The sequence below is a fragment of the Thalassophryne amazonica genome, chromosome 14 (assembly GCF_902500255.1).
Source record: "Thalassophryne amazonica chromosome 14, fThaAma1.1, whole genome shotgun sequence".
Classification (NCBI taxonomy): Eukaryota; Metazoa; Chordata; class Actinopteri; order Batrachoidiformes; family Batrachoididae; genus Thalassophryne; species Thalassophryne amazonica.
Window position 1 is genome coordinate 48,835,900 of NC_047116.1, and position 27,389 is coordinate 48,863,288.

The 27,389-nt window shown below is 43.3% G+C and overlaps 1 protein-coding gene across 2 annotated transcripts; it reads right to left on the reverse strand.

Moving 5' to 3' along the window:
* Positions 1 to 3,210: 3,210 nt before the first annotated feature.
* Positions 3,211 to 26,098, reverse strand: LOC117525191 (protein FAM171B-like). 2 transcript variants are annotated; one of them, XM_034187038.1, is made up of 7 exons: positions 25,728 to 26,098; positions 22,294 to 22,386; positions 21,992 to 22,150; positions 7,883 to 8,053; positions 7,325 to 7,441; positions 4,676 to 4,799; positions 3,211 to 4,593 (listed from the first exon to the last, which is right to left on the reverse strand). In XM_034187038.1, the coding sequence occupies exons 1-7, from the start codon at positions 25,924 to 25,926 to the stop codon at positions 3,633 to 3,635; spliced, it is 1,824 nt and encodes a 607-aa protein (XP_034042929.1). In that variant the 5' UTR covers positions 25,927 to 26,098; the 3' UTR covers positions 3,211 to 3,632. The 2 variants fall into 2 exon arrangements, with proteins under 2 accessions (XP_034042929.1, XP_034042928.1); XM_034187037.1 differs by having other exon boundaries at positions 3,212 to 4,596; positions 25,728 to 26,097.
* Positions 26,099 to 27,389: the final 1,291 nt, after the last annotated feature.

Consider the following 27,389-nt stretch of genomic DNA (forward strand, 5'->3'; position numbering starts at 1 on the left):
CTTTCTGTGGTCATTTTTTTTTTTTTTTTTTATGAGAGAGGAGTTGGCAACATCTGGTTTGGGATCTTGATAAGGGATTCATACACCTGTGAGGAATGCACTTTAGAGAATCTTAAATCCTGTAAAGGGTGGGGGTTTATGACACCGAGCCATCCTGTGTTGTCTCGGAGGGTCTCCCTTTGACACCTGGAGATATACCAGGCCTTGCTGTGTTGAATTTCTTCTTTTGAAGAAATTTCATGACCTCTGCTTGATGCAATTTAGGACATTGAATGTTGGTACAGCTTTCTGCTACATAATCCAAAAGGTGATTATGTTTTAAACCAATGTCAAATTTCTGACCCATGTAGGGAAGAAAGACCAGCTGTGATAAGACATCTTAAATCCAGTATATTCAAGAAATGCAGCATAGTCCAAGTTCTACCATAAGACTCTGATTTTTAAGTATACATTCAGAATCAGTTACATAACAACAGCTGTAATCTCTAACGAGAAGCAGGTGTCCCCTGTTAGTCACCAGCTCTCAACCAAGAGGAAACACGCATTTTCCTTAAAACAGCAAAGTTCTCACTTACCTCTTGCCATTTAGGTTGTTGGCAAGACGCTCACTCCTCCACCCCGCCCTCACCAGTTGGTCCTTGTGGGAAGACTCCATCATGACCTTTTTCAGTGGCAGGATTTGTGATCATCTCAACTCTACTTTCTACCATGATGGGGACCTATGCCAAAAGCTATTATAACTTCCTGTACATTATCTTAATGTATTTAAATGATCAAGTTCCACTTGTCTCTTGAGCATCCATGAGCATCATGATTAGAAACTGATTACTGCAGATTATACTTGCTAAAACCATGCACAAGTTTGAGATTGGCTTTGCGCTCTCGCCCTCTTCCTGAAACTGATGTTAATAGTTTTTTTTAATATTTTGAATGCAATGATAAATGATTTTAAGTACATATGCCACATAGTTCACATGTATTAACATGCTAAAAATGACCAAGGTGTTTTTTTGTTTTATTAAAATGCAATTAATTGCATCAGTATAGTATGCAGACACATAAGAAAGAAATATATTAATCACAAATACTAATCAAAGTACAATAATAGCAAACAGAGATTAAGATCCACATTTTGCCCAAATGTGAAGCTGGCGTTTAACTACATACATGACAATGCAATGTGAAAATGCATTTTGCAGTGATCGTACAGAAACACAAGTCATATTGCAGTGCGTGTGCAGCACCTGTGTTACAATGGAGCATCTTGGTAAGATCAGACCGTAACGCTTCATATCGAGCACTATACTGCTGTATTTTTCCTATATTAAATCGTAATGAGCATTGTGCACACACACACACGAGTGAACCAGGACCAGAAAAACAGGACCAGTCAAAATAAATAAATACATAATGACACACTCACCTGTGGCCACAATTTATCAGATTTCTTTAAAATAAAGCTGCGCATCTTGAAGCAGCTTCCATGGAGCACACGGTATTCATGGAATATTGGAATGGCTGTTGAAGGAATATATCTGAAATGTGCTTAAAATATGCATTAACCTTTTGTGCTTTTTTCCCCATTCAGTATCATCATGTTATTTATCTTTTATTAGAAGTCATCATTTATATAGAATATATATTACTCATATGCTCATAGTGATCAATATTTATCATTGCTTACTAAACACATAATCAATAGCTAAGGTTAATTACATGATCTATATATTCAAATACTCTTGGGTTATATGTTTGAATGCTGTTAAATTGTGTATTGTGTCTACCAAATTAAAGGCATGTTATGTTTATGATTACATTTGCTTTTGTTCTAAGATTTGCTTTTGCTCAAATATTAGTTTCTTAGCAAGCTGTCATGAAGATATGTTACTTATATAATCATTTTCAAAATGTCTTGTAAATGTGATGTGTCCCTGTTTCTTTGAGGCCCAGAGAAGGAGACTAAACTGTTTGCTAGAAGGTTGTGCAATTTTGAAATGTGCAAACATTCTTGTGGTATAACGTGATAGCGTGATGTGACTTGCTGACAGTTTTTCAGTTAGCAGTTGTTGCCCAATTTCTTATCAGTTCAAGACCAGAAGACTTTACAGCGCATGTGGGCAGGACCATGCCATGAAATAGAGGGATCAAGACCACCCAGATGAAAGACAATGCCCAAGATTAGCAGAAAAACGTAGTAGCATAGGGTATAAATACAAGCCAGCTCACTGTTCGGGGTTCCTGCTTGATGTCAGCTTGCTGGAACACCAGATTGCTGGTTGGAAGCTTGCAGCTCCTGGGACCCTCAGAACTTCTGGGTATGTTTTTGTTTATCTCACTCATTCTGTAAAACTTAAATTCTATCAAAATTTGTGACATTTAAATCCTGTTCAATAAATCTCTGAGTTGTGGACTAGCCCTCAGAGTAATTGTGTTCAAATTTAAATGACTGGTTAATACCTTCTTTCAAATCAACGGACGCGTGGGATAAGAGAGGCAGGGGGAGGCGAGGTCACTGGAGACCCCTGAAATATCCCAAGACTGTCAGGATTCCAACATAGAAAACCTGTATACCACCACCTCCAGTGTGCACCTCCTGCTGGTGCTTCCCTGCGCAGACAGCAGCGCACCATAATATGTGCTCTGTGGTTGTTCTGGAATGCGTTTCTACATTAAGTTGATGCAGTCCTGTTTGGTTGACTTTACTTACACAGCACCAAATCACAACATAAGTTGCCCCAAGGAGCTTCACAAAGCCTTACCCAAATTTTACCCACCCCCTGAGCAAGCACAATGGCAACAGTGGTCATGAAAAACTCCCTTTGGCATTTGACCTTTACTGCCATACCTTGATAAGGCACGAGTGCATTATATCATTCTGTAGTGAGTGGTCGGCTTGAGAGACACCGGAACATCCAATGACAAAATCTCACAGTTTTAGTTACTGATAGACTGACTAAGTTCATTTTATGAAACTGTATTGATGTCGTTGGTAGGTAATTGGTAGGGTGAAGGTCATCATGTGTTTTACTGTTTTTCCGGTTCACCTGTTTCTGGATTTTGATTTTATTTTAGTAGGGGAAGGGGTGGTGGCCAAGTGGATAGTGCACTTGGTTTCAGTGTGAAAGGTTCCCGGTTCAAACACCACCCTTGCCACATTTCTCCATGCAATGTGGAGTTGCATCAGTTGCATCCAGTGTAAAACTTGTGCCAATTCAATATGTAGATCCATCTCAGATTTGCTGTGGTGACCCTGAGTGTAAACAAGGGTGCAGCTGAAGGGACTTACTTATTTGATTTATTTTAGTACTCAATTAATAGTTGATTGATTAATTATTCCAGTTCTCGTGATTTGGCCCCATTTCACCAACAAATGGAACTGTATTGCAGTCACCATGTACACACTGCAACATCTATGCAAAACTGCGGTAACGCACATTCCTATCACACCATCATGTAGTGCACGACCAGCTTTAGAGGGTTAAAACATGCAACTTCATGACTGATCATTTGGGACAACTAGCATTAAATGACACTGGATGTGCAAAATTATTTAAAAGGAAAAGGATTTGTCAAGTGTGTTCACCAACCTCTGGCTATGTAATGATCAGATACTGTGGGTTGTGCTAGGAAAGTCAATGATTACTGCTTGGGGCACTTTTGACAAAAGTAGCATTGCGCTGTAGTGTCACGGCCCTCCTACCAGCTGCCTGGTTCATTTCACTCATGTCCACCCCAGAATCAAAACTGGTTTCTCGGCTGTCCACTGGCCTCCGTCTCCTGTGCTGTTCTGACACGGCGTAGTGGATCTCAGCTGCAGGTTTGCCTTCCAGTGACACAAACCAGGCTCGAGGAGGCTGGGGTGAAGGGATTTTAGAAAGCTCTGCCAAAGTATGTACTGAATTCCCCTGGTGCTCCCTGCCTGTGCAGGAACGTCGGTTGTTACCAATTTGATTTAATGTTCCAGGCACTGACACTGACTCGGGCATGCCAAAGTGACCCCATGATGTGTTGCAAGATGCTTCTTCAGAGTCTTCGAGAACCTCCAGCTGCTCTTTGGTTTCTGCAGCCTGGTTCTGTGTGGGCTGGGTAGTCAAGATGACATAGTCCTTGCTGGGAGGTTCACCGGCAGCCCTGTTTAAAGCTCCTGCACGAGGTAGGGTTGCTGACTTGCTCCACTTTGGCTGCTCCGGTTGCTCCTCCACGTGGAAAATTGCTGGCGAATGAAGAATGGTGACAGGTGACTTTTTGTAATAAAACAAATCCTCTGCTGTAAATTTCATTTGCTGCGGGTTTTTGTGTAATCGCATGAGATCATGGGGGTCTGCGCTCTGCTCCTGTGCAACACATTCCAACACAACAGCCACAGCATTTTCATCAAACTGGATCAATCCATGTCTTGATCTATGGTTGGCCATGTCATTGCGCATGGATATGACAAAGGAATTGTGCTGGATATCTTCCCCATCTTCATCCTGCACATGTGAATCTGCTGAAGATTCTTCAGAGAGTTCTTTGTCTTGTGTCGACGTGGTCTGGTCTTTTGTCATCACTGTGGCAGGGTGGTTCTTCTGTGTCTTGGTTTTACAGCGGAAGCTTCTGTAGACCAAACAGAACAATTTAGTGAATCATGTGAACACAGAAAAATAGAGTGATATAAGATGACAGCTGTTCTTACCTGTGATAGTACAACAACCCAACAAGAAGACAGGTGACAACGACAAGCATCCCACAAAGGAAAACCATCAGGAAAGACGACCGGTGTACGATGAAGTTAACAAATTCAACAAATCCCAGGAAATCTACAACAAGAGTACAAAGCAGGGTCAGAGGGCCAAAGCCAGACAAAGAGAGAGAGAGAAAAAACACTTACAAAGCAAATCTGAGAGGCCTCTGAACTGACGCCATTTTCACATCTGCCAAGGACGTAATAAAATCATTGCTGTTTATTTATTTGTCTGTCTGTCTGTTAGCAAGATTACGTCAAAACTACTGCACGGATTTTGATGGAATTTTCACCACAGATACATATGAGACCAAGGAAGACTCCATTAAATTTTGGAGGTGATCCAGATCCGGATTCTGGATCAAGTTTCACTTTATATAGGCTACGTCAACAACTTTGTGGATTCTCACTAAATTTTCACCACAGAGACATAGGCCATGTAAGACACAATTAAATTTTGGAGGTGAGCCAGTGTTCTGATGAGAGGCCAGCCCTCCACGCAACTGCACATGTGCACGCATGCACAGTTCTCTCTACCCAGACTTTCACACCTCCCCCCATCGGGTTGATTATTACAACAATAATAAGTGTGTTTTTTTTTCAATTTTAAATAGTTAAAATTTGCATGTGCACACTATATTTACAGCACAATATTGTTGGGACGCAGAACTGTTGATTTATGCGACAAGATGCACAATTTGACAAGACTACACATCTCGACAGAACACCAGATCCTGATTCTGGATCAAGATTTCACTTTATATACACTTTGAAAGATTATGTAAAAACTACTTTATGGATTCTCACCAAATTTGCACCACAGATAGCTACTGGGGAATGGAAGACTCCACTGCATTTTGGAGCTCATGGTTAGGATCCAGATTGGCGGACATCATCTCTGATTGCTCTTGTTAAATATTGAAACTGTTCCAAGTGTTTGCCAGACCATTTTGTTAGCACTGGCTCATATGCATATGTATTTATTAAAAGTTTCCAAGAGATATCTACAAAATAACTACAAAACACAATTTCAGTAATTTTTTTATGGGTGACGGCATATAACTATTTCAAATTTGTTTTCTCTAAAACAAACTTAACAGGCTAATTTCCAAGCCAGCTACAGTACATGCTAAAATAGATATCTATCACTGCTGCTGTAGATAATACATTGACACAGACATAATTTATAACCATTATTGTCTTCTGCAACTTATTTTGATCCTATTTTGGAACAGTTTATATTATGGTGTTGTAGAATTTCATTTAAGCTGATGTATCAATCGGAGTAAATATTAGAATGGTCATAAACCAGCATGCTTGAGCGTTTTATCAGTGGCGGCGCCAGGAAATTTTTGTTAAGGGAGCTGAGGTATATGTTTTAGTCACCCGTGCTCCTCTAAAATGTGGTATCAATGCACACACACATCACTTAGAATGATTGCAAGTTCAGTAAACTTGCACATAGGTATAAATAAAGATAAGTGAAGTTTTAAGAGTGGCCGCAATAAATATTTAGGAAACCTAAATTTTTGGAGTATGGAGTTAAATTTGTCTCATTAATACTTGCAAATGCACAGAGGGTGATTTACAAATATCCTTTGATTTATACACATGCTTTGTGATCCACAAACACAAATTTCTGATTTGTAACTTGTGTGTGGGTTTTTACAAATAAATGTTTATTTGCAAAACTGAAAATTCTGTTTGTGAAGGATGATTCAGCATTGGTGGATCATCGAACACACACATTCATCACTTTAATCAGTTACGCAATATTGAGACATTCTCAGCACAAAACTGCAGTTGAGATCCATAAATATGTCAGCCACTATTCACATTATTGGCAGAATTATTGGGGGGGGCTGAGGGGGGCTTGGCTCATTATTGCGTGGGCTTAAGCTCCCCCAAGCTCCCCCCCCTGGTGCCGCCACTGCATTTTATTGAACAGACTATGATTTTCACAGAAGCTAGATAGCCTGTGTCATGTTTTATGCCATCCAGTATCGTCTTAATAGCTTAAAATTATATTGATTTGTTCTTTGGACACTTTATACTTCAGAAGAAAAGAATTTAATGAAAGTGGATGACGTAGTACAACCTAAAGTAACAGTTGCCAAAAGCACTGTACTGAGTTGGCCACAATAGCAGGAGATGCTACATCAACATTTCCAAGTGACTGAATATATCTTGGAATTCATTTACAGCAATCATTAAGAGATACAAATTGTATGGTACTGTGTGGTAAATTAGTCTGGGGAAGGCCATTCTCAAAACTGAAGGAATATGCAAGAAGGAAAACCCTAATGATTTGTGTGAACAACAGTCCTTATATTTATTTTTCCCATTTACTTATGGCCTCTATGTATAAACGTGACTGTAATTTGTAAATGGTTCATGCAATATTACTAGTCGAATTAAAGTTGAAAATCTACACTATAAACACACCTTGTTTAATTCCACCTACACTGTAATAGTGTACAATGGAAAAACTACAAATATTATATTACTGTCAAAAACCCCAGGTACTCAGCTGCGCACACACACACACACATTTTTTTTTTTTTTCATTTTGCAATGGGTCCCCCCCCCATATGTACATGCCTCTGTTGGATGACAAAGGTGCTGCAATCCAATAGCCAAGGTGTGGAGCTGTGAATGTCCACATATGCTTCCCTGCTACTGACAACACCATTCCGTGACCCTTTTTCATCCATCCGCCTAAGTTCAGGAAATAAAATATGTGAGACATTATTCTTGCTGTCATTACAATATTGCTTTCAATTTCTTATCTCAAAACAAATGTGTTCATTTTCTGGAGATATAAATAAGGGATATGAAAGTATCTGTGCTTCTTGCATTGACTGGGAAGCTTTTTGGTAGAAATATTACATCAGAGGTTCCAATTTTCTTTGTCGAAAGGACCCACTTTAAAATCTGATTTATTTCTCAACTATTTCCTATTTGATGAAGTTTATTAAGTACTAAGTTATATTTGACAGAACATATGTTATATATGACAGTCTACTGTGTCTTGACAATCTTAAACTTTATAATACAACACTTAGGTACATCAATGAAGAATAATTGCCATTTCAGTGGTTTTTCACTATTTCAGCATTCACCTATGCAGGATCTTGAGTATCATGTTTTTGCACTCACCAGTCATCCGGTTGAAGAACCAGGCAGGAACCACATTTGAAGTTTGAAGTCTGAAGCTGTCAGGAACACTGAGACTGATTTGTATTGGCCCACTTACATGTAACTCTGTGTCGCTGGAGAAGAGTTGAACACTGACGACTGCCACTGGACTCAAATCCACACTTATGTAACCTTTGCACAAACAGAAGGCAATGATTTATTCATGTGGCACCCTTCGGTTGTCCAACACAAGGCACACCCGAATGGAACCTTGAGGCAAACTCCAATTTCAATTCAATTTATTTTCATTTATATAGTGCCAAATCACAACAGAGTTGCCTCAAGGCGCTTCACACTCCAACTCCAAAAGGGAGAACACTGTTGTAAACACCCCTGATAAAATGTCCAACTTCAGAGCAGAAATAAACATGTTTTCAGCCTGAAACAAACAAACCAAAAAAAAGTTCATCTCCATGCTAATGTTCAGAGGTATCAAATGACTCTGGAAATGTGCAGTGCACCACGTTGAGTTCATGGCTGGCGTACGCACATTTCTACAGCTATTGCTCTGCTGGCGATACATAAAGGTGATGCTGGGAAACTGTTAATAGTGTGAAAAAAAGTCACTGGAGTGATGTGGACACCATGCAGAGATACACTTATGAACAATTAATGCACCCAAGTGTTTACAATTATGAATGAATGAATGATTTTTATTCAGCACGCACGCACAAACAAAATCTCTCATTTATAAAACAAGTCAAGAGAAAACAAAAATTAAAACATATAGAATAAAACTCGAAACAATTTACCAATTTAGTGCAGCTGAAAGGGTGTGGGCAGAAGCAAAAACTTATAAACGCCCACCCCGTACATCAATTTCAGCAATTTCTGTGTACAAACAAAAAATAAACACAAAAAAACAATTACCAGTCAGCAATGTAACGCAGTGAAACATACAAAGTAATACAACAGACAAACAAACAAAAAAATAGCCACACAGTCAATTTACTTAATTACGCAAACTATAACAAGTTAATATATTATTTTTATACAGTCTTTTAAAGCAAGCTAATGTACTGGATACTTTAATACAATCCAAACAGTCATTCCACACTCTAACACCCTTTACGGAAATGCAATGACTTTTAGCAGTAGTTCGAATCTTTCTTCTATCAAACACCAATGATCCATGCAAATTATAACTGGACTCTCATTTTAAACAACTCCTGGACATGATGAGGCAAGAGTCCATTTTTAACTTTATACATTATCTGTATTGTAAAATAATCAACCAAGTTATAAAATGTAAAAAACTGAAGACGAACAAACAGTGAATTTGTTGGTTCATGATATGGTTTTTTACTTATCACTCTTATAGCTTTTTTTGTAAGAGAAATATTGGATTAGTATTTGTTTTATATGTATTTCCCCAAACTTCAATGCAGTAAGTCATATAAGGGACAAGTAATGAGTGATATTGTACTTTGTACAAGATAGCAATAACTTTTGATATTTTGGTCTCAATATGTTTTATATGAGTTTTCCAACTAAGCTTGTCATCAACAAAAACTCCAAGAAATTTAGTTTGAGATACAATTTCAATTTCAATACCATTCAACAATAATTTACTGCTTAAATTTCTAGGCTTATTTCCAAATATAATGCACTTAGTTTTACCGAAATGAAGTGATAATTTATTAGAGTCAAACCAGTATTTAAATTTTTGCAGTTCTCTCTCCACTAAGTCCAAGAGCTGTCTCAAATTATCTCCACTAGCAATCACAGTTGTATCATCAGCAAACAAAATACAACTCAAAGACTTAGAAATCAAACCTATATCATTAATATACAGCAAAAACAATAATGGCCCAAGAACTGACCCCTGGGGCACATAATCCTCAAAAATTCAGATTTTATCCCACCAAGGTGAACACACTGATATCTATTACATAAATAACTAGCTATCCAGTTAAAGGCCAGTCCTCTAATGCCATACATCTGTAATTTTTCCAATAATACAGTATGATCAATAGTATCAAATGCAATTTTCATTCTGGAGGGAAATTTCCCAGTCGTAAGTGATAAGTTACAAATATACGAGGGCTGTCAATAAAGTAACGGTCCTTTTTATTTTTTTCAAAAACTATATGGATTTCATTCATATGTTTTTACGTCAGACATGCTTGAACCCTCGTGCGCATGCGTGAGTTTTTCCACGCCTGTCGGTGACGTCATTCGTCTCTGAGGACTCCTTGTGGGAGGAGTCATCCAGCCCCTCGTCGGAATTCCTTTGTCTGAGAAGTTGCTGAGAGACTGGCGCGTTGTTTGATCAAAATTTTTTCTAAACCTGTGAGACACATCGAAGTGGACACGGTTCGAAAAATTAAGCTGGTTTTCAGTGAAAATTTTAACGGCTGATGAGAGATTTTGAGGTGATTCTGTCGCTTTAAGGACTTTTCACGGTGCGAGACGTCGCACAGCGCTCTCAGGGGGCGTCATCAGCCTGTTCAAGCTGAAAACCTCCACATTTCAGGCTCTATTGATCCAGGACGTCGTGAGAGAACAGAGAAGTTTCAGAAGAAGTCGGTTTCAGCATTTTATCCGGATATTCCACTGTTAAAGGAGATTTTTTTAATGAAAGACGTGCGGACGGATCCGTGCGTCGGGACGCAGCCGACGCGGTGCGGCGGCACAGGAAAAACACCTCCGTGTTGATAACCATTTGTAAAATCCAGGCGGCTTTTGATGGCTTTCAGTAGAGTGAGTATATGAGAAATTGTTTAACAGGCAGGACATGTTCCAACTTGTCCTTAAGGCTTTCAACAGAGGTGTTTTTCCTGTGGCAGAGCGTCGCGACGGCTGCGTCCCGACGCGCGGACCCGTCCGCACGTCTTTCATTAAAAAAATCTCCTTTAACAGTGGAATATCCGGATAAAATGCTGAAACCGACTTCTTCTGAAACTTCTCTGTTCTCTCACGATGTCCTGGATCAATAGAGCCTGAAATGTGGAGGTTTTCAGCTTGAACAGGCTGATGACGCCGCCTGAGAGCGCTGAGCGACGTCTCGCACCGTGAAAAGTCCTTAAAGCGACAGTCTCACCTCAAAATCTCTCATCAGCCGTTAAAATTTTCACTGAAAACCAGCTTAATTTTTCAAACCGTGTCCACTTCGATGTGTCTCACAGGTTTAGAAAAAATTTTGATCAAACAACGCGCCAGTCTCTCAGCAACTTCTCAGACAAAGGAATTCCGACGAGGGGCTGGACGACTCCTCCCACAAGGAGTGCTCACAGGCGAATGACGTCACCGACAGGCGTGGAAAAACTCACGCATGCGCACGAGGGTTCAAGCATGTCTGACGTAAAAACATATGAATGAAATCCATATAGTTTTTGAAAAAAATAAAAAGGACCGTTACTTTATTGACAGCCCTCGTATGTTAAGGGTTTGATAATACAGTCAATAATGTTCTTAATCAAAACCATATCAAAGCTATCAATGTCAGTGTATTTTTCCCCTTAATTTTATGAACTATGCTAAAAATTTCTTTTTCATCCATTTCTCTAATAAACATTGAATCCTGAATTTTATTAATTAATTTACAGTTGTCCATAGAACACTTTGCCGTAGCTACAATTGAGTTTGATAAATTTTTACCAACATTAACAAAATAATCATTAAAATAATCAGCAATAATTTTATTTCCTTTTACAATTTTATCAGAGTCTATATAAAAGCAAGATGGATAATCTTTAACAACTTTTTTCTTTTTAATGATTTCACCCAAGAGCTTCCAGTTTCCCCTAATGTTAGTTTTATTTTTCTCCAACAAATCGCAGTAATACTGCTTCTTACACAATCGCATAATGTTTGTTAATTTATTTTTATATGTTTTATATTTTCTATCGGCTTCATTGGTTCTAAATTTTAAAAACTGCTTATACAATAATTTTTTCTTTTTACATGCATTCAGGAGTCCCTTTGTTACCCAAGGTTTATCAGTCCTTTGTGTATCTCCAGTTTTAGGCACCCACAGACAATGTTTATCATACAGATTAGATACAATAGAAATAAATAATTCATATGATTCATAACATCATCACAATACATTTCACACCAATTTTGGCGCAATAAATCCCTTCTGAGGTTCTCAATATTAACATTAGTTATTTTCCTAATAAAATGTACAGTTTTTGTTTGGTGCACGCTGTCCACTGATGATTGAAAGGCTACAAAAACTGGCAAGTGATCACTGACATCGGAAATAAGTATTCCACCTGTTATATTCCCTACAATGGCATCTGTTAATATGTTGTCAATGAGTGTTGATGTGTTCCTAGTTATCCTGGTTGGATGTGTGATCACAGGATATAGACCCATAGAAAACATAGAGTTTATAAATTCAGTTATTTGTAACTGACCATAAGGGTTTTAAAAAAAAATCAATATTAAAGTCTCCACAGACAAACAAAACCTTGTTATTATTAATTGTGTTGTACATGTCAGTCAGTCTATCCACAAAAGTATTGATATCTGTGTTGTGTGGGCCGCTGAAGAGGAGGTACTGCTGGCCCACCACCACCAGAGGGCGCCCTGCCTGGAGTGCGGGCTCCAGGCACCAGAGGGCGCTGCCGCATCATGGGAGTAATCTGGGTGACAGCTGTCACCCATCACCAAACACAGCTGTTTCCACTCAGCACCGAGGTATATCAGGAGGACGGCGTCTCCACCTCAGTGCCGAGATATCACCTAAGACCAAGGTAGTATTCTCTGCAGGTATACTTTGCATTATTAACTAAGACTGTCAAAACCGTTTTTCAGGACTGGTGACTACTAAGAACCTTATTCCTTGGATAAGTACTCACCTTCCTGCTGAACTTTGTCAAGAGGTGGAGGCGGCTTCTCCCCTCTCTGTAACTGGGTGCGTTCATCCACTCCTGTGTGTTGTTGCTCTCTCCTGCCAGCAGTACCGGATCCGACGAGCGGAGGCAGTGGCCACCTGGGAAGTCGGGACTTGGCGGTTCCAGTATTTCCAGGGTTCGGTGGCAGAGGAGATCTGGGTGGTTCCGGTTCGACTGAGACGGACGTCTCCTACCTTCGAGCCTGCCCACACAACACCAGCGGATTCGACCCTAAATTGTGTTTGTTGTATTACTCTTGCTTGTTCAGTAGTAAATCTTGTTATTTACTTTCTCCATTGTCCGTTCATTGCGCCCCCTGTTGTGGGTCCGTGTTCCAACACTTTCACAACAGGATATCTCGGCCAGCGTCATGGACCCCGAGGGGCGTCAACCGGCTGTTGAACGGCCAATGGAAGACCAAGACGCGGCGGAGGCTTCGGGAGGGGTAATCGGCGAGTTGCAGCGGATCCTCACCGCTTTCACCTCTCGGATCGATTCAATGACCGAGCAATACGTTCTCCTAAACCGCAGGGTGGAGGCTCTCGCCGCACAAGTGGAGGCGCGCCCTTCGGGCGCCGCTGCGGCTCTCCCTCCCGAGGACCCTGCGCGTGAAAGTGACGTTCCACTGGTCGTTCAACGGTCCCTTCCTCCGTCCCCAGAAGCATACATAAGCCCTCCAGAACCGTACGGAGGCTGTGTGGAGACGTGCGCGGATTTTCTGATGCAGTGTTCGCTCGTCTTCGCACAGCGTCCCGTAATGTACGCGACTGATGCTAGCAAAGTAGCTTATGTAATAAATCTGCTTCGCGGGGAGGCACGCGCTTGGGCTACAGCGCTCTGGGAGCAGAACTCACGGCTCCTTCATACGTACGTTGGGTTTGTACGGGAGCTCAGAACGGTGTTCGACCATCCCAACAGAGGAGAGTCCGCTTCAACCGCGCTACTGTCAATGAGACAGGGGCGTCGGAGCGCAGCTGCCTATGCAGTCGCCTTCCGCATCGCGGCGGCGAGATCCGGCTGGAATAGCACTGCCCTCCGCGCCGCCTTTGTAAACGGACTGTCACTGGTCCTAAAAGAGCATCTGGTGGCGAAGGACGAACCGCGGGACTTAGACGGGCTCATCGATCTAGTCATACGACTCGACAACCGGTTAGAAGAACGCCGTCGGGAACGAGGCGAAGGGCGTGGCCAGGCACGCGTCGTCCCTCTCCCTTCCGGTTCCGATCGAGCACCGCCTTCCCCACGCTCCACAGCCCCTGCGCTCCGTGGGGTCACAGCTCCCCCTACTGACGAAGCTAGGGACACGAGTAGGGCAACATTTAGGGCACCAGATGCACAGAGGAGATGGACCCACGGAGCGTGTCTTGTTTGTGGTTCAATAGAGCACCATGTGAGAGACTGCCCCGAGCGGTCAAACGCCAAATGCCCGCCCCTAGAGACTGGGCCAGGGGTGGGTCAAAACATTCACGTGGGACACACCCACATTGCTACACGACTCCCAGTCACGATCCTGTTTGAGGATTCAACCCTGAAGGCCCCAGCACTGGTGGACACGGGCTCTGAGGGGAATCTGCTTGACAGTAGATGGGCCAGGGAGATAGGGCTCCCTCTGGTGGCTCTTACCTCGCCTGTGCAGGTTCGGGCACTAGATGGCTCCCTACTCCCACCAATTACGCACAAGACACCTCCAGTAACTCTGGTGGTGTCAGGTAACCACCGGGAGGTGATCGAGTTCTTCGTGACTAAGGCCACCTCCCGTGTGGTTTTAGGGTTTCCATGGATGCTTAAACACAATCCCCGGATTGATTGGCCGTCCGGGGTAGTGGTTCAGTGGAGCGAAACCTGCCATCGGGAGTGTCTCGGTTCCTCGGTTCCTCCCGGCTCCCAAGCTAAAGAGGAGGTCCGAGTCCCGCCCAATCTGAAGGCGGTGCCAGCGGAGTACCATGACCTCGCTGACGTGTTCAGCAAGGATCTGGCTCTCACGCTTCCTCCCCACCGCCCGTATGATTGTGCCATCGATTTGGTTCCAGGCAGTGAGTTCCCGTCCAGTAGGCTGTACAACCTCTCACGGCCGGAACGCGAATCAATGGAGACCTACATCCGGGACTCATTAGCTGCCGGATTGATCCGGAATTCCACCTCACCGATGGGCGCAGGTTTCTTTTTTGTGGGTAAAAAAGATGGCGGGCTTCGTCCATGCATTGATTACAGGGGGTTGAACGAGATCACGGTTCGCAACCGATACCCGTTGCCCTTGTTGGATTCAGTGTTCACTCCCTTGCATGGAGCCAAAATGTTCACCAAGCTGGATCTTAGGAATGCGTATCATTTGGTTCGGATTCGGAAGGGAGACGAATGGAAGACGGCATTTAACACCCCCTTAGGTCATTTTGAGTACCTGGTCATGCCGTTCGGTCTCACTAACGCTCCCGCGACTTTCCAAGCGTTGGTAAACGATGTCTTGCGGGACTTCCTGCACCGGTTCGTCTTCGTATATCTGGACGATATACTCATCTTTTCCCCGGATCCTGAGACTCATGTCCGGCATGTCCGTCAGGTTCTGCAGCGGTTGTTGGAGAACCGGCTGTTTGTGAAGGGCGAGAAGTGTGAGTTCCACCGCACTTCTTTGTCCTTCCTGGGGTTTATCATCTCCTCTAACTCCGTCGCCCCGGACCCGGCCAAGGTTGCGGCGGTGAGAGATTGGCCCCAACCTACAAGCTGTAGGAAGCTGCAACAGTTCCTCGGCTTTGCAAATTTCTACAGGAGGTTCATTAAGGGCTACAGTCAGGTAGTTAGCCCCCTGACAGCCCTGACCTCTCCAAAAGTTCCCTTCACCTGGTCGGACCGGTGCGAGGCCGCGTTCAAGGAGTTGAAACGGCGCTTCTCGTCTGCACCAGTTCTGGTGCAGCCCGATCCTAGCCGCCAGTTGGTGGTTGAAGTGGATGCCTCGGACTCAGGGATAGGAGCGGTGCTCTCCCAGAGCGGGAAGACCGATAAGGTCCTTCACCCGTGTGCCTATTTTTCTCGCAGGTTGACCCCCGCTGAGCGGAATTATGACGTCGGCAATCGGGAACTCCTTGCTGTGAAAGAGGCCCTCGAAGAGTGGAGACATCTGTTGGAGGGAACAGCCGTGCCATTCACGGTTTTCACTGACCATCGGAACCTGGAGTACATCAGAACCGCCAAGCGTCTGAACCCCAGGCAAGCCCGCTGGTCACTGTTCTTTGGCCGTTTTGACTTCCGGATTACCTACCGCCCCGGGACCAAGAATCAGAGATCGGATGCATTGTCCCGGGTGCACAAAGATGAGGTCAAAACGGAACCGTCGGATCCCCCGGATCCCATCATCCCGGAGTCCGCTATCGTGGCCGCCCTCACCTGGGACGTGGAGAAGACCGTCCGGGAGGCCCTGACCCGTGTCCCGGACCCCGGAAACGGACCAAAAAACAGACTATACGTCCCACCAGAAGCTAGGGCTGCAGTCCTGGACTTCTGTCACGGTTCTAAGCTCTCCTGTCACCCAGGGGTGCGAAGGACCGTGGCAGTCGTCCAGCAACGCTTCTGGTGGGCATCCCTGGAGACCGACGTCCGGGACTACATCCAGGCCTGTACCACCTGTGCCAGGGGCAAGGCAGATCATAGAAAAACCTCAGGGCAACTACAGCCATTGCCCGTGCCTCATCGCCCCTGGTCCCACATCGGTCTGGACTTCGTCACGGGTCTCCCGCCGTCCCAGGGAAACACTGTCATCTTCACGATAGTGGACCGTTTCTCCAAGGCGGCCCACTTCGTGGCCCTCCCGAAGCTCCCTACGGCCCAGGAGACAGCGGACCTCCTGGTCCACCACGTCGTCCGTCTGCATGGCATACCATCAGACATCGTCTCCGATCGCGGTCCCCAGTTCACCTCACATGTCTGGAGGAGTTTCTGCCGGGAACTGGGGGCCACGGTCAGCCTCTCGTCTGGGTACCACCCCCAGACCAACGGGCAGGCAGAGCGGGCGAATCAAGAACTGGAGCAGACACTTCGCTGTGTGACAGCCGCGCACCCGACGGCCTGGAGTACCCATCTGGCCTGGATCGAGTACGCCCACAACAGCCAAGTGTCATCAGCCACCGGCCTCTCCCCGTTTGAGGCGTGCTTGGGGTATCAGCCCCCCTTGTTTCCGGTGGTTGAGGGAGAGGTCGGTGTGCCCTCGGTCCAGGCCCACCTACGGAAGTGCCGTCGGGTGTGGCGGGCCGCCCGCTCTGCTTTGTTGCAGGCCCAGACGAGGGCGAAGAAACATGCAGACCGGCGACGGGCCCCGGCTCCCAAGTATCGTCCTGGGCAGGAGGTCTGGTTATCCACCAAGGACATTCCCCTACAGGTTACCTCTCCTAAACTGCAAGAACGATACATCGGACCATATAAAATCCTCAAAGTCATCAACCCCGCCGCAGTGAGGCTCCAGCTTCCGGCCTCACTGCGGATCCATCCAGTTTTCCATGTTTCCCGGATCAAGCCTCTTCGCACCTCACCCCTCTGCACCCCGGGTCCGGCACCGCCTCCTGCCCGGATCATCGACGGAGCACCGGCTTGGACTGTCCGCCGGCTCCTTGACGTCCGTCGGATGGGCCGGGGTTTTCAGTATCTGGTGGACTGGGAGGGGTACGGCCCCGAGGAGCGCTCCTGGGTGAAGAAGGGCTTCATCCTGGACCCGGCCCTCCTGGCCGACTTCTACCGTCGCCATCCGGATAAGCCCGGTTGTGCGCCAGGAGGCGCCCGTTGAGGGGGGGGTCCTGTTGTGTGGGCCGCTGAAGAGGAGGTACTGCTGGCCCACCACCACCAGAGGGCGCCCTGCCTGGAGTGCGGGCTCCAGGCACCAGAGGGCGCTGCCGCATCATGGGAGTAATCTGGGTGACAGCTGTCACCCATCACCAAACACAGCTGTTTCCACTCAGCACCAAGGTATATCAGGAGGACGGCGTCTCCACCTCAGTGCCGAGATATCACCTAAGACCAAGGTAGTATTCTCTGCAGGTATACTTTGCATTATTAACTAAGACTGTCAAAACCGTTTTTCAGGACTGGTGACTACTAAGAACCTTATTCCTTGGATAAGTACTCACCTTCCTGCTGAACTTTGTCAAGAGGTGGAGGCGGCTTCTCCCCTCTCTGTAACTGGGTGCGTTCATCCACTCCTGTGTGTTGTTGCTCTCTCCTGCCAGCAGTACCGGATCCGACGAGCGGAGGCAGTGGCCACCTGGGAAGTCGGGACTTGGCGGTTCCAGTATTTCCAGGGTTCGGTGGCAGAGGAGATCTGGGTGGTTCCGGTTCGACTGAGACGGACGTCTCCTACCTTCGAGCCTGCCCACACGACACCAGCGGATTCGACCCTAAATTGTGTTTGTTGTATTACTCTTGCTTGTTCAGTAGTAAATCTTGTTATTTACTTTCTCCATTGTCCGTTCATTGCGCCCCCTGTTGTGGGTCCGTGTTCCAACACTTTCACAACAATCTGAGCCTGAAGCTCTATAAACGCAGCTTATAATTCTATTTTTTTATTTTTTACATTTATTTTCAACTGTAACACATTCCATGATATTTTCCAAAGAAAATGACATACTATGTATAATTTCACATTGGTGATTAGAACTATATGGGTGTATATAAAAGCCTGTGCAAAGTAATGCATAAAATAGCACTAACAATGACCCCATTAGCATTGTTAGAGGACCTTGCAAATGTTGCAATCCGACATGAGTGTGTATTCAGGGGATGCAAGGATATCCTTGAAAATGAAGATAATTAGCTCATAAGCCGATTTAATTTACCAAGGCCATTGTTACTGGAGTTGTGCGCAGATCTGCAGTTGGACCCAGAGCACAATACAGTGAGAAGCCAGTGGGTGTCTGTGCCCACACGTGCTGACCAAGCTGGGCTTCCTGGCAACAGCGACATTCCAGCGGGAGCTGGCCGATTGGTCAGGAGTGTGCCAGTCAATCTTGAGCCGAGCCATGCCAGCTGTGTGGGACAGAATTATCCGAATGTCATGCAGGTACATCACCTTCCAACATAAGAGTGCAATTTGGAGCGAGAGCCGGAATATGAGCTATTAACTGCACACATATTGCTATAAAGGTGCCATCAGATGATGAATTTGTTTAGGAAACATTTTTATTCCATCAATGTTCAAACCATATGTGATGCAAAAATGCATCTAACTACCATCGTGGCTAGGTGACCTGGTTCAACGCATCCAGCCTGACTAACAGCATGGTTGGGGCAGACCAGTTTCATGCTTTTTTCATGCTCCTCGTGTTGAAGTCTCACAGGACATGTTGTGACATGCCCAGCTCTTCCACAATTTCTCTGATAGTCACACGACTGAAAAGCCATTGAAAGCCGTCTGAATCTTCCGAATGGTGGAAGAGCTGGGCATGTCACAACATGTCCTGTGAGACTTCAACACGGTGGCGCTTTTGTTCCGCCATCAGCTTCGTGCCCAAGCCATCGGCATGAATTTCACAGCAACTCTTTTCATGGCAAAATCTTCTGTCACAGTGGAATGTGCCGAAAAAGTGTTGATGTCCACCTCTTCCACAATTTCTCGGATAGTCACACGATGGTCCCACATCACCACAGTGTTCACTTTGGAATGATCCGGTCATTTCAGCATGTTGATGGTCGACCAGAGCGCGGCGCGCTCTCCACCATTGTGTGGATGTCTTTAAACCGGTTGTACCGCTCCTTAAGCTGTGTGATGCCCATAGCATCGTCACCAAAAGCTGTCTGAATAATCCGAATGGTTTCCACCTGGCTGTCGCCCAGTTTCTGGCAAAATTTGATGCAGTCGCGCTGCTCCAGTCGTTCCGCCATTTCCTTGCAAAGAATCGACAGGCATGAAAAAATTCACGCATGCGCACGAAGGTTCAAGGTTTGCTCATGCAAGCACACGTGATTGAAATCCATCAGGTTTTTGAAAAAAATAAAAAGGTCCGATACTTTTCTAACAGACCTCGTATTTATTGTTATTATTATTTTTTGTTTCTTAATGGTGAAACTAGAGCTGCAGACCTTCTTAACAAGCCCCCGATGTCTCCCTGTGTTCAGTATTTGTCAATAAACGCGTGTATAAAGTTGTGATGTCACACACTATTGGCCGCGGCACACCTCATTTTCTTTAACTTCAGTGTGTGTGCACTGCTTTCGTTTCATGTTTATTCCAGATGACAGGGTACCAAATAAAATATTCCTGTGTATCTTAATTTACGTCATTTACTCCACTTCATCTGTAGCTCACACTCTATAAAATATCTTTTCTTACCGTGATCATTCTGGAAAGAGAAGGGAATCCCCAGGGCCTATTTAAATACATTTGCATATTTAAATAGGAGTGTGGACAGGGTGGAGTTTGGTATGTTTAATAATAAATAATAATAATAAATATACACCACACAACTTAAATTTGTATAAATAAACTGGTCAAACAAAACCTGTAGCAAAAGGCACATAAATGCATACTTATAGCTGATCCAGAAAAAAGCATCAAACTATTATTAGGTTTCAAAAGCCACTTGGAATTAATCAGATGTGGAAATTGATTAATTAATTTACTCCTGCTACATCGTAAATAAAAAATGTAATCAGCAAAACAGAAACTGAAAACAGAACTGTAGACAGTTCCCTTTTATTTCAATGGAGTTCACATGGAAGCTCTGGGGTTGGGGTGGGGGGTGGTGATGGGACGTGATTTATTGTGGAACGTTATTATTTTGTCTTTAATACAGAAAAATACAGAAAAACTTGTGAAACGTAGCTCCTAATTGTGTGGATGCTCACAGCACACACTGTAGTAAGTCATCTGGACATTTCCTTTGTCTTTACTGTTTAGCCATTTGGCATTAACATAATTCAAAAGAAAGGAAATGTGATCAGAATGCATCAGTTTAAAGCTTGTGATAATGGAATAAGGTAACTTTTTTTTTTTTTGTGAAAGTGGCCAGTAACTGAACCAGAAGACTTTTCATAGTTACAGTGCACTACCAGTGTAACTGATAGCAAGAAAGCACATGTGCACTGTTAACTGCCAAAACGTGAATCAGCTGCAAATCGCAAATTATCCGCAAATCATGAATTGCAAAACATGAATACTAAAAAACTGCGACAGACTGGTGTCTTGTCCTGGGTGTATCCCACCTCGCGCTCTATGACTGCTGGGATAGGCTCCAGCACCCCCGCCACCCTTGACTGGACTAAGCGGTTGAATATGAGTGTGTGAGTGTGTGTGTGTGTGTGTGTCTGTGAATACTGAAAAAATATCTCCCGAAACATGAATGCATATGTTGCAAAACTAATACCGAAACGTGAATTTCTTCACGTTTTGGTATTAGTAAATGAACAATCTAGCACTTGGTGAATTCTGCTTCATGATGATAGGAAGAGTCGACATTGAAGGATCAAAAAGTGACGTCGCTATGAACACTTGGCCGCCACAAGCCAGTTATCCCTGTGATAACTTTTCTGACACCTCCTGCTTAAAACCCAAAAAGTCAGAAGTCTGTCACGGTCTGTATTCATAGTGAAAATCAAGATCAAGTGAGGTGTTGCCCTTCTGCTCCACAGGAGGTTTCTGTCCTTCCTGAGCTCGCCTGAGGACACCTGCGTTACTGTTTTACAGGTGTACCGCCCCAGTCAAACTCCCCACCTGCCACTGTCCCTGGAGCGGGTCACGGCCAGCGGGGCCGGGTGCTTGACACCATTACTGAGAACCTTCTTGGGGCTCGCCTCACCAGGTGTAGTGACACCCCCCCCCCTTTTTTTTTGCGGTGATAGGGTTTGCGATCAAGATTTCCTGAAGTAATTGATCCATAAACTGAAATCTGTAAACTACTAAAACTGAAGGAAAATATATACAATGAATGATATTCACATTTTACAACTTGTGTTTTGTGAGATCTGCATTCACGTTTTGTGGGATAATTTATTGATGGTTTGCAAAAAACTTATTAACAGTTCATGGATATTCATGGTTTGCAGCAGCTTCACATTTTGAGGGTCTTTGGGTACTTACCTCCCACCATCCAAAAACAGAGCTTAAGTTAACCACTGACTGTAACTGTCTCTAACTGGGAATGTCACAGAGAGGAATTGTTGCATATTGCCACACATGCAAACATTTTTGCAGTCATCAAATTCAGTCCTTTTCAGGAGTCACGGGTTTATGTTTTAATCCTGTTATACACACCTGATTTGGTGCTCATGATGCCCAGAGTGTTCAAAAAGCTGCTGTCCTCTGAGGACAGTGCAGGAATGGTGAGGTAAGCCTTTATTGAGGTGATATCACGGCTGTCTGTTAGATTTAGAAGGTTCTTGGAAAATGTGACAATAGCCTGAGATGAAGCACCTGGAAAACAACAAATTATCATCAGTATCACCAGAAAATATGCTCAAGTCTGTTCCTTATGATGTGGTTGATTTACACTTGCCCATAGTTTTTCTTAATTTATGCTTACTGGAGATGAATAGAAAGAAAGAAAGAAAACATACCAGATGTTTTGCAAGTGATCAATACAGAATCTTCAAAGAACCAGATGTTGCCTTGAGTCAGACGGAGTAGCGACATTGTCACTGAAGAAAATACTGCAGCAGTAAGGAAGAAAATGGGAGCAAAATTATGTTTTGTCATTTATTAAAAAAAAAAAAAATCCCCTAGATGGCAGTGTGAGCTAATATTTCCCCGGGTTTCAAAGGTGGATTGGCCATTAAGAGTCCCAGGATTTTTCCCGGTGGGCCGATTAATAACTGGGCTAATGGCTGCTCTTTTTTTTTTTTTTTCATGGTAACTCTCCTGGCCCAGGACATGTACTGGCCCACCGGGCTCAGCTGACACAGCATAGGCCCAGTGGCTTGTCAGTCAAAAAATAACGCACCCAATTGTGAACCTTTGTTTGGCTACAGTGGCCCAGAGTCTCCCCTCCCCTCCCCACCATCCAATCACCTTTAATGATAAGCAATTATGATGAGAGAAAAAAAAAAACCCCAACATAACAGAACATGAAAAACAAAGCGAGTCACAAAGGCTACAACCCAACCGTTGGGAAGATAAGTCATACATTGAACATTACACACCCAACCATTGGGTAGATTAATATAATGTCTTACCTTATTCGCCCAGCCGTTGGGCAGATAAGTCATACATTGAACATTACATGCACAACCGTTGGGCAGATAAATATAATGTCTTATCTTATTCGCCCAATCGTGATCATGTATTTGACACGTTTTGTGCATCCAAACTACGTTTTTTACACCACTTTTTAATGCTCTATTGTGGCGTATGTTTGACACATTTAACAGCGTTGTGTTTAATTACTGCGAAAATACCACAATGGATCAAAACAGACAAACTTCATAAGCATTTTGAACGGAAGCCTGTTAACGACGACAAAACAGTGGTCGCTGGCCTAGCTCAGCATGCAGACATTGAAATTGAGACAGACATTGAAATTGAGGATGCGGCTACTACTGCCATGGAGGTTGTGCAGAAGGAGCAGTGCCAGGAGGAGACTGGTGGTCATGGAGATGACAGCAGGTGTGTTTGGTGCCAGGATGGTGTGAACAAACATTCATTCATATAAATGTTTAGCCTTCCATAAATGAAAACCCCTTTTCTGCTGTTGTGGTCTGATCGGTCCGCCTTCCTCCACTGCGCATGCGTCATTTATTGAATATCACCTCGTTTCTGCATAAAACTGCATTTTAGAATGATTTAAGAGATTTTACTTTGTCATCTGATGGTTAATAATCACATTGTTCCCTCTGATCGGTTTGGGTGTAGAGAGTCAGACTCAGACATGCTGGTGTTGCGGTCTGATCAGTCCCCCTGTTTTTTTATTATGAAATCATGAATTTATGCAGAAATGACTGTTATAGAAAAGCTTAAGAGATCTATCGCTGAGATAGATGATGACTAATGTGCAGTTTTAAGCAGAAAAATAATTGGTTAATCGCTGCTGACGCTCCAAAATGACGCATGCGCAGTGAAGTCTCATCAGAGAGGGGAAAATGTACATCTCAGTAAACACTCAAATCATTGTACTCACCTCAAATCAAACTGTATAGTGTGGTGTGTTACAACAAAATATAGTTATCTAAAGTATTGGAAACTGATTAATTGATGTTGCTTTTACTCATAACCACTTAACCACTATTTTATACTTTCATCAAAGGATGTCACATATAATTGCAGATCTACAAGTTTACAACTCACATGTTGCAATGTGATGTGGTTTGATCATGTGGATCTGCTTTTTTCACTTTTTTTTTTTTTTTTTTTTTTTTTTTATAATTTGTATCTATAATGACATCCTCCACATCAGGTCACCAGAGTTAAAGTGTTTAAAGTGTCCACATGCACCTACATGACCAGAGTTCACTTTGAAGGGACATGAAGGACATTGATCTAACAACATAACTAATATGTACGCTTCATATATTTTTTTTCAGACAGTGTTTGCGGTTTGTTGTCCTTTCAACAAAATGACAATATACTATTAAAACACTGTTTAAATACTGTTACATAAAACACCTGCATACATATTACTCGATGCAGTACACAAATTACAAGTATTTCATCTTTTGTCATGCTTTATTGCCTATACATTATGTTGAGCTGTAAAATGTTTGTCCATTGTTTAGATCATTATACTATTGTTTTCCATAGTTAAGGCAACTAGCCAAAGTTGTGATTGCATGCAGATGTAATCCTGCTCAAACTTATTCCACATTATTCCTCTTATTTCATGTTTGTGATACGCAGCAGCAAGCCCAGTACATCATCTCCTGTGTTAAAACACCTCTAATTGCTTCTGGAATCACAGAAGAGTGTTTCATCTGGACCCTTGTTCCCCCTCACTTCTGCTCCAAGAGGAACATATTTTGGAACAGCTTAAAGGTAACTATTTGTAATGTTTTAATAGCTTGGCAAAACAGTTGCATGTTCATTCCTAGCTGTAAAAGTATGTTTTGATAGATTTAACATCTTGTTAATGGATCAGATGAGGCGCGCTCTGTGCACACTGATGCAATGACTCGTGCTCAAGAAGAGCATTTACACAAAACACCAGCTCGAATAAGAGTGATTTTACAGTGAATAACGGATGGACACCAAGTTAAAATTTGGATCACAGTGTCAAAATGGCTGTGTGTTTATAGCTGCGGAAGAAATGAAGGCAGCGAGAAGGAGTGCAGAGGGGACTGTCCAGGAATGCAGAACGTATGCACGCAAAAGAGCAATTTTGCAGACATAACAGACGAACACAAAGTTAAAAGTTGGATCATGGTGACTGTAAGATGTGGAAGAAATAAAGAATTTTTTTTTTTTTTTTTTTGGAAATAATCCAAAAAAGCGCGGGACCGCGCACTCACTCAGTGCAGCGTCTTTTTTGGATTGCGTTTAAAAAATGTGACAACATCTTGAATGGATGATGTGAATTGAAAACCCACACTTTTAAGGGACCAAGTGTGGGAGGGCTGCACGTTTGGACCAAACTCATACCTAAACGTGAACCAACATCGTGTTACATGGATCATATGTGACTTGATGTGGATCATATGCGGCGACATGAGCCATTCGAGGCTGGGCATGGATCAAATAACAGGTCAGTTGTGGCGCATAGAGGCAGATACCTGGCACATGTGAGGTACAGGTAAAAACATGTAGGTACAGGTAAAACGTGGACCATTCTTCAATAATCGCTGACACACCAATGCGAGACTCAGTATTAATGGCTTTTAATCGGTGGGACCGAGGCTTAAGTTTTAAAACATTTAGTTACAATGCTGAACAATGTCCTTGTCACCACTGAACAGATGTTTTCATTTATGCTTGAGTTTTTTGTGTCTGGTACAATAACATTTCGCATTTGATTAATTTGATAAAGCCTGCTGATTTACTATGGTTGACAAATATATCATCTTACTTGGCATTCTGCTGGTTTTATAAGGTAGGGGCATCCATATGTAGCCTTCCTTGCTGGCAACGACTGTGATTGGCAGTCCGGTTTGATAAGGTACAGCAACAGTAGCAGTACCATCTTCTCCAGTCAGAGCTTCACTGGTCCAAGTGTAGTTAACATAGACTTCCACCAATGCCTGGCTCAGGTAGTCACGATTCCACATGTCATTCACCTGGACCTTTAGGGTGAAGGCAGAACCTGAGGAAAAATAAAGACTACTTTTAAGATGCAGATGTGTATTTTTGTGTTAAGCACAATGTTTGACAGCAGTTTGCAATTTCCATTGGTTCACTTTAGCGCCTACGTTCTCTTCACTGGATCAGGTAAAGTCGGTTATCATAGGCCATTTTGGTTTATTCCAGATCAAATACAGAATAAATGAAATCTAATGACTACTTTAAACTGAAGATGCGTAACCTAATGTTACATAAAGTCAATGATGCTAAACAAGAGTTTTTAGTTTTCAGTGGTTATCACCTAAATTAATATTAATATTAATTAATATTAATATCACCTAAATTCTCTTCACTGGACAGGCTAAACTTTAAGCTATTTCAGTTTATTCCACAAGTAGAGTCCGCAGAAAGAAATATTCATGTTCATTCATAAAGGTCTTCGCTGACTGCAGCAACACCAACTACCTCCCACTGAACACCTCCGACACCAAGGAGATGGTAATGGATTTTAGAAGGTCTCAGCCCCTCTTTCAGCAGATCAACATCCAAGGTGAGCACACTGAAATGGTGCAGACCTACAAATTTTCACCTAGGTGTATGCCTGAACAACGTCTTTTAGATATATACAGTGAAATACTGCATATGTTTCATAAGACAGTGGTTGCAAATGTCATCTTTTGTGTTGCAGTCTGCTGAGGAGGCAGCTGGAAGGACAATGACGAAAAGTGGCTAGATACTAAGTACACTTTGACTGCACTTAGTCTGGACACTGCAAAAGAACTGAAGTTCAGGCTACGGACAATGTCAACAAACTCCCGCTCCCCCTGGCAAGCCAAAGAACGAACGACATTTAGAGTCTCATCTTGCTGCGTTGCAGGATAGAAAGGTATCCTTTGTTACCTCAGATAACAGGCTTTATAACCAGTGGTAGAGTCTCATGAAGACCCCACTCCAAGGCTGACGTGTGTAACTGTGTTACCTCCCCTTCTACCTATTGTATTGTTTATTTACAGATCCCTTTGTGATTTTCATATTTTTTACCGTGTTTTTATATCAATATGTTTATTATTGTCTGTGTTGTTTTTGAGACAATTAGATACCTGAATTCCCCAAAGCAGATGAACAAAGTACCTACGTACACACCGCCTAATAGTGACTATTTACCTAACTGCCACCTAATACCAACTACCTACCTATCCACCTACCTACCTACCTGGTCCAGTAAAAGTTTTTTTATTGCATAGCCGTGATTTTAAGCACTGCCCTGCATTCAGAGATGAAATGACTTCCACACAGTGTGAGGCAAACCATCTTGGAAAGTTAGTGGCCCTAAACCAGCTCTAATTCACACCTTTTCAATTCGACAAAGGCAAGAACGAAAAGCTGAATTTCCTAAAGTTTGACATCGGCATGAGATAAGTTATAATTCTTAATATTATTATTATGTGGC

What these genes read in the sequence shown, in the direction of transcription:
- LOC117525191 (XM_034187037.1), bottom strand. Translation starts at nt 25,926, where the DNA reads ATGTGGAATCGTGACTACCTGAGCCAGGCATTGGTGGAAGTCTATGTT. An exon ending in CATCATGAGCACCAAATCAG is followed by an intron (nt 8,054 to 21,991) that starts GTGTGTATAACA and finishes GTTTGTGCAAAG; the next exon opens with GTTACATAAGTGTGGATTTG. An exon ending in ACCTTTGTCATCCAACAGAG is followed by an intron (nt 4,800 to 7,324) that starts GCATGTACATAT and finishes CTCTTGTTGTAG; the next exon opens with ATTTCCTGGGATTTGTTGAA.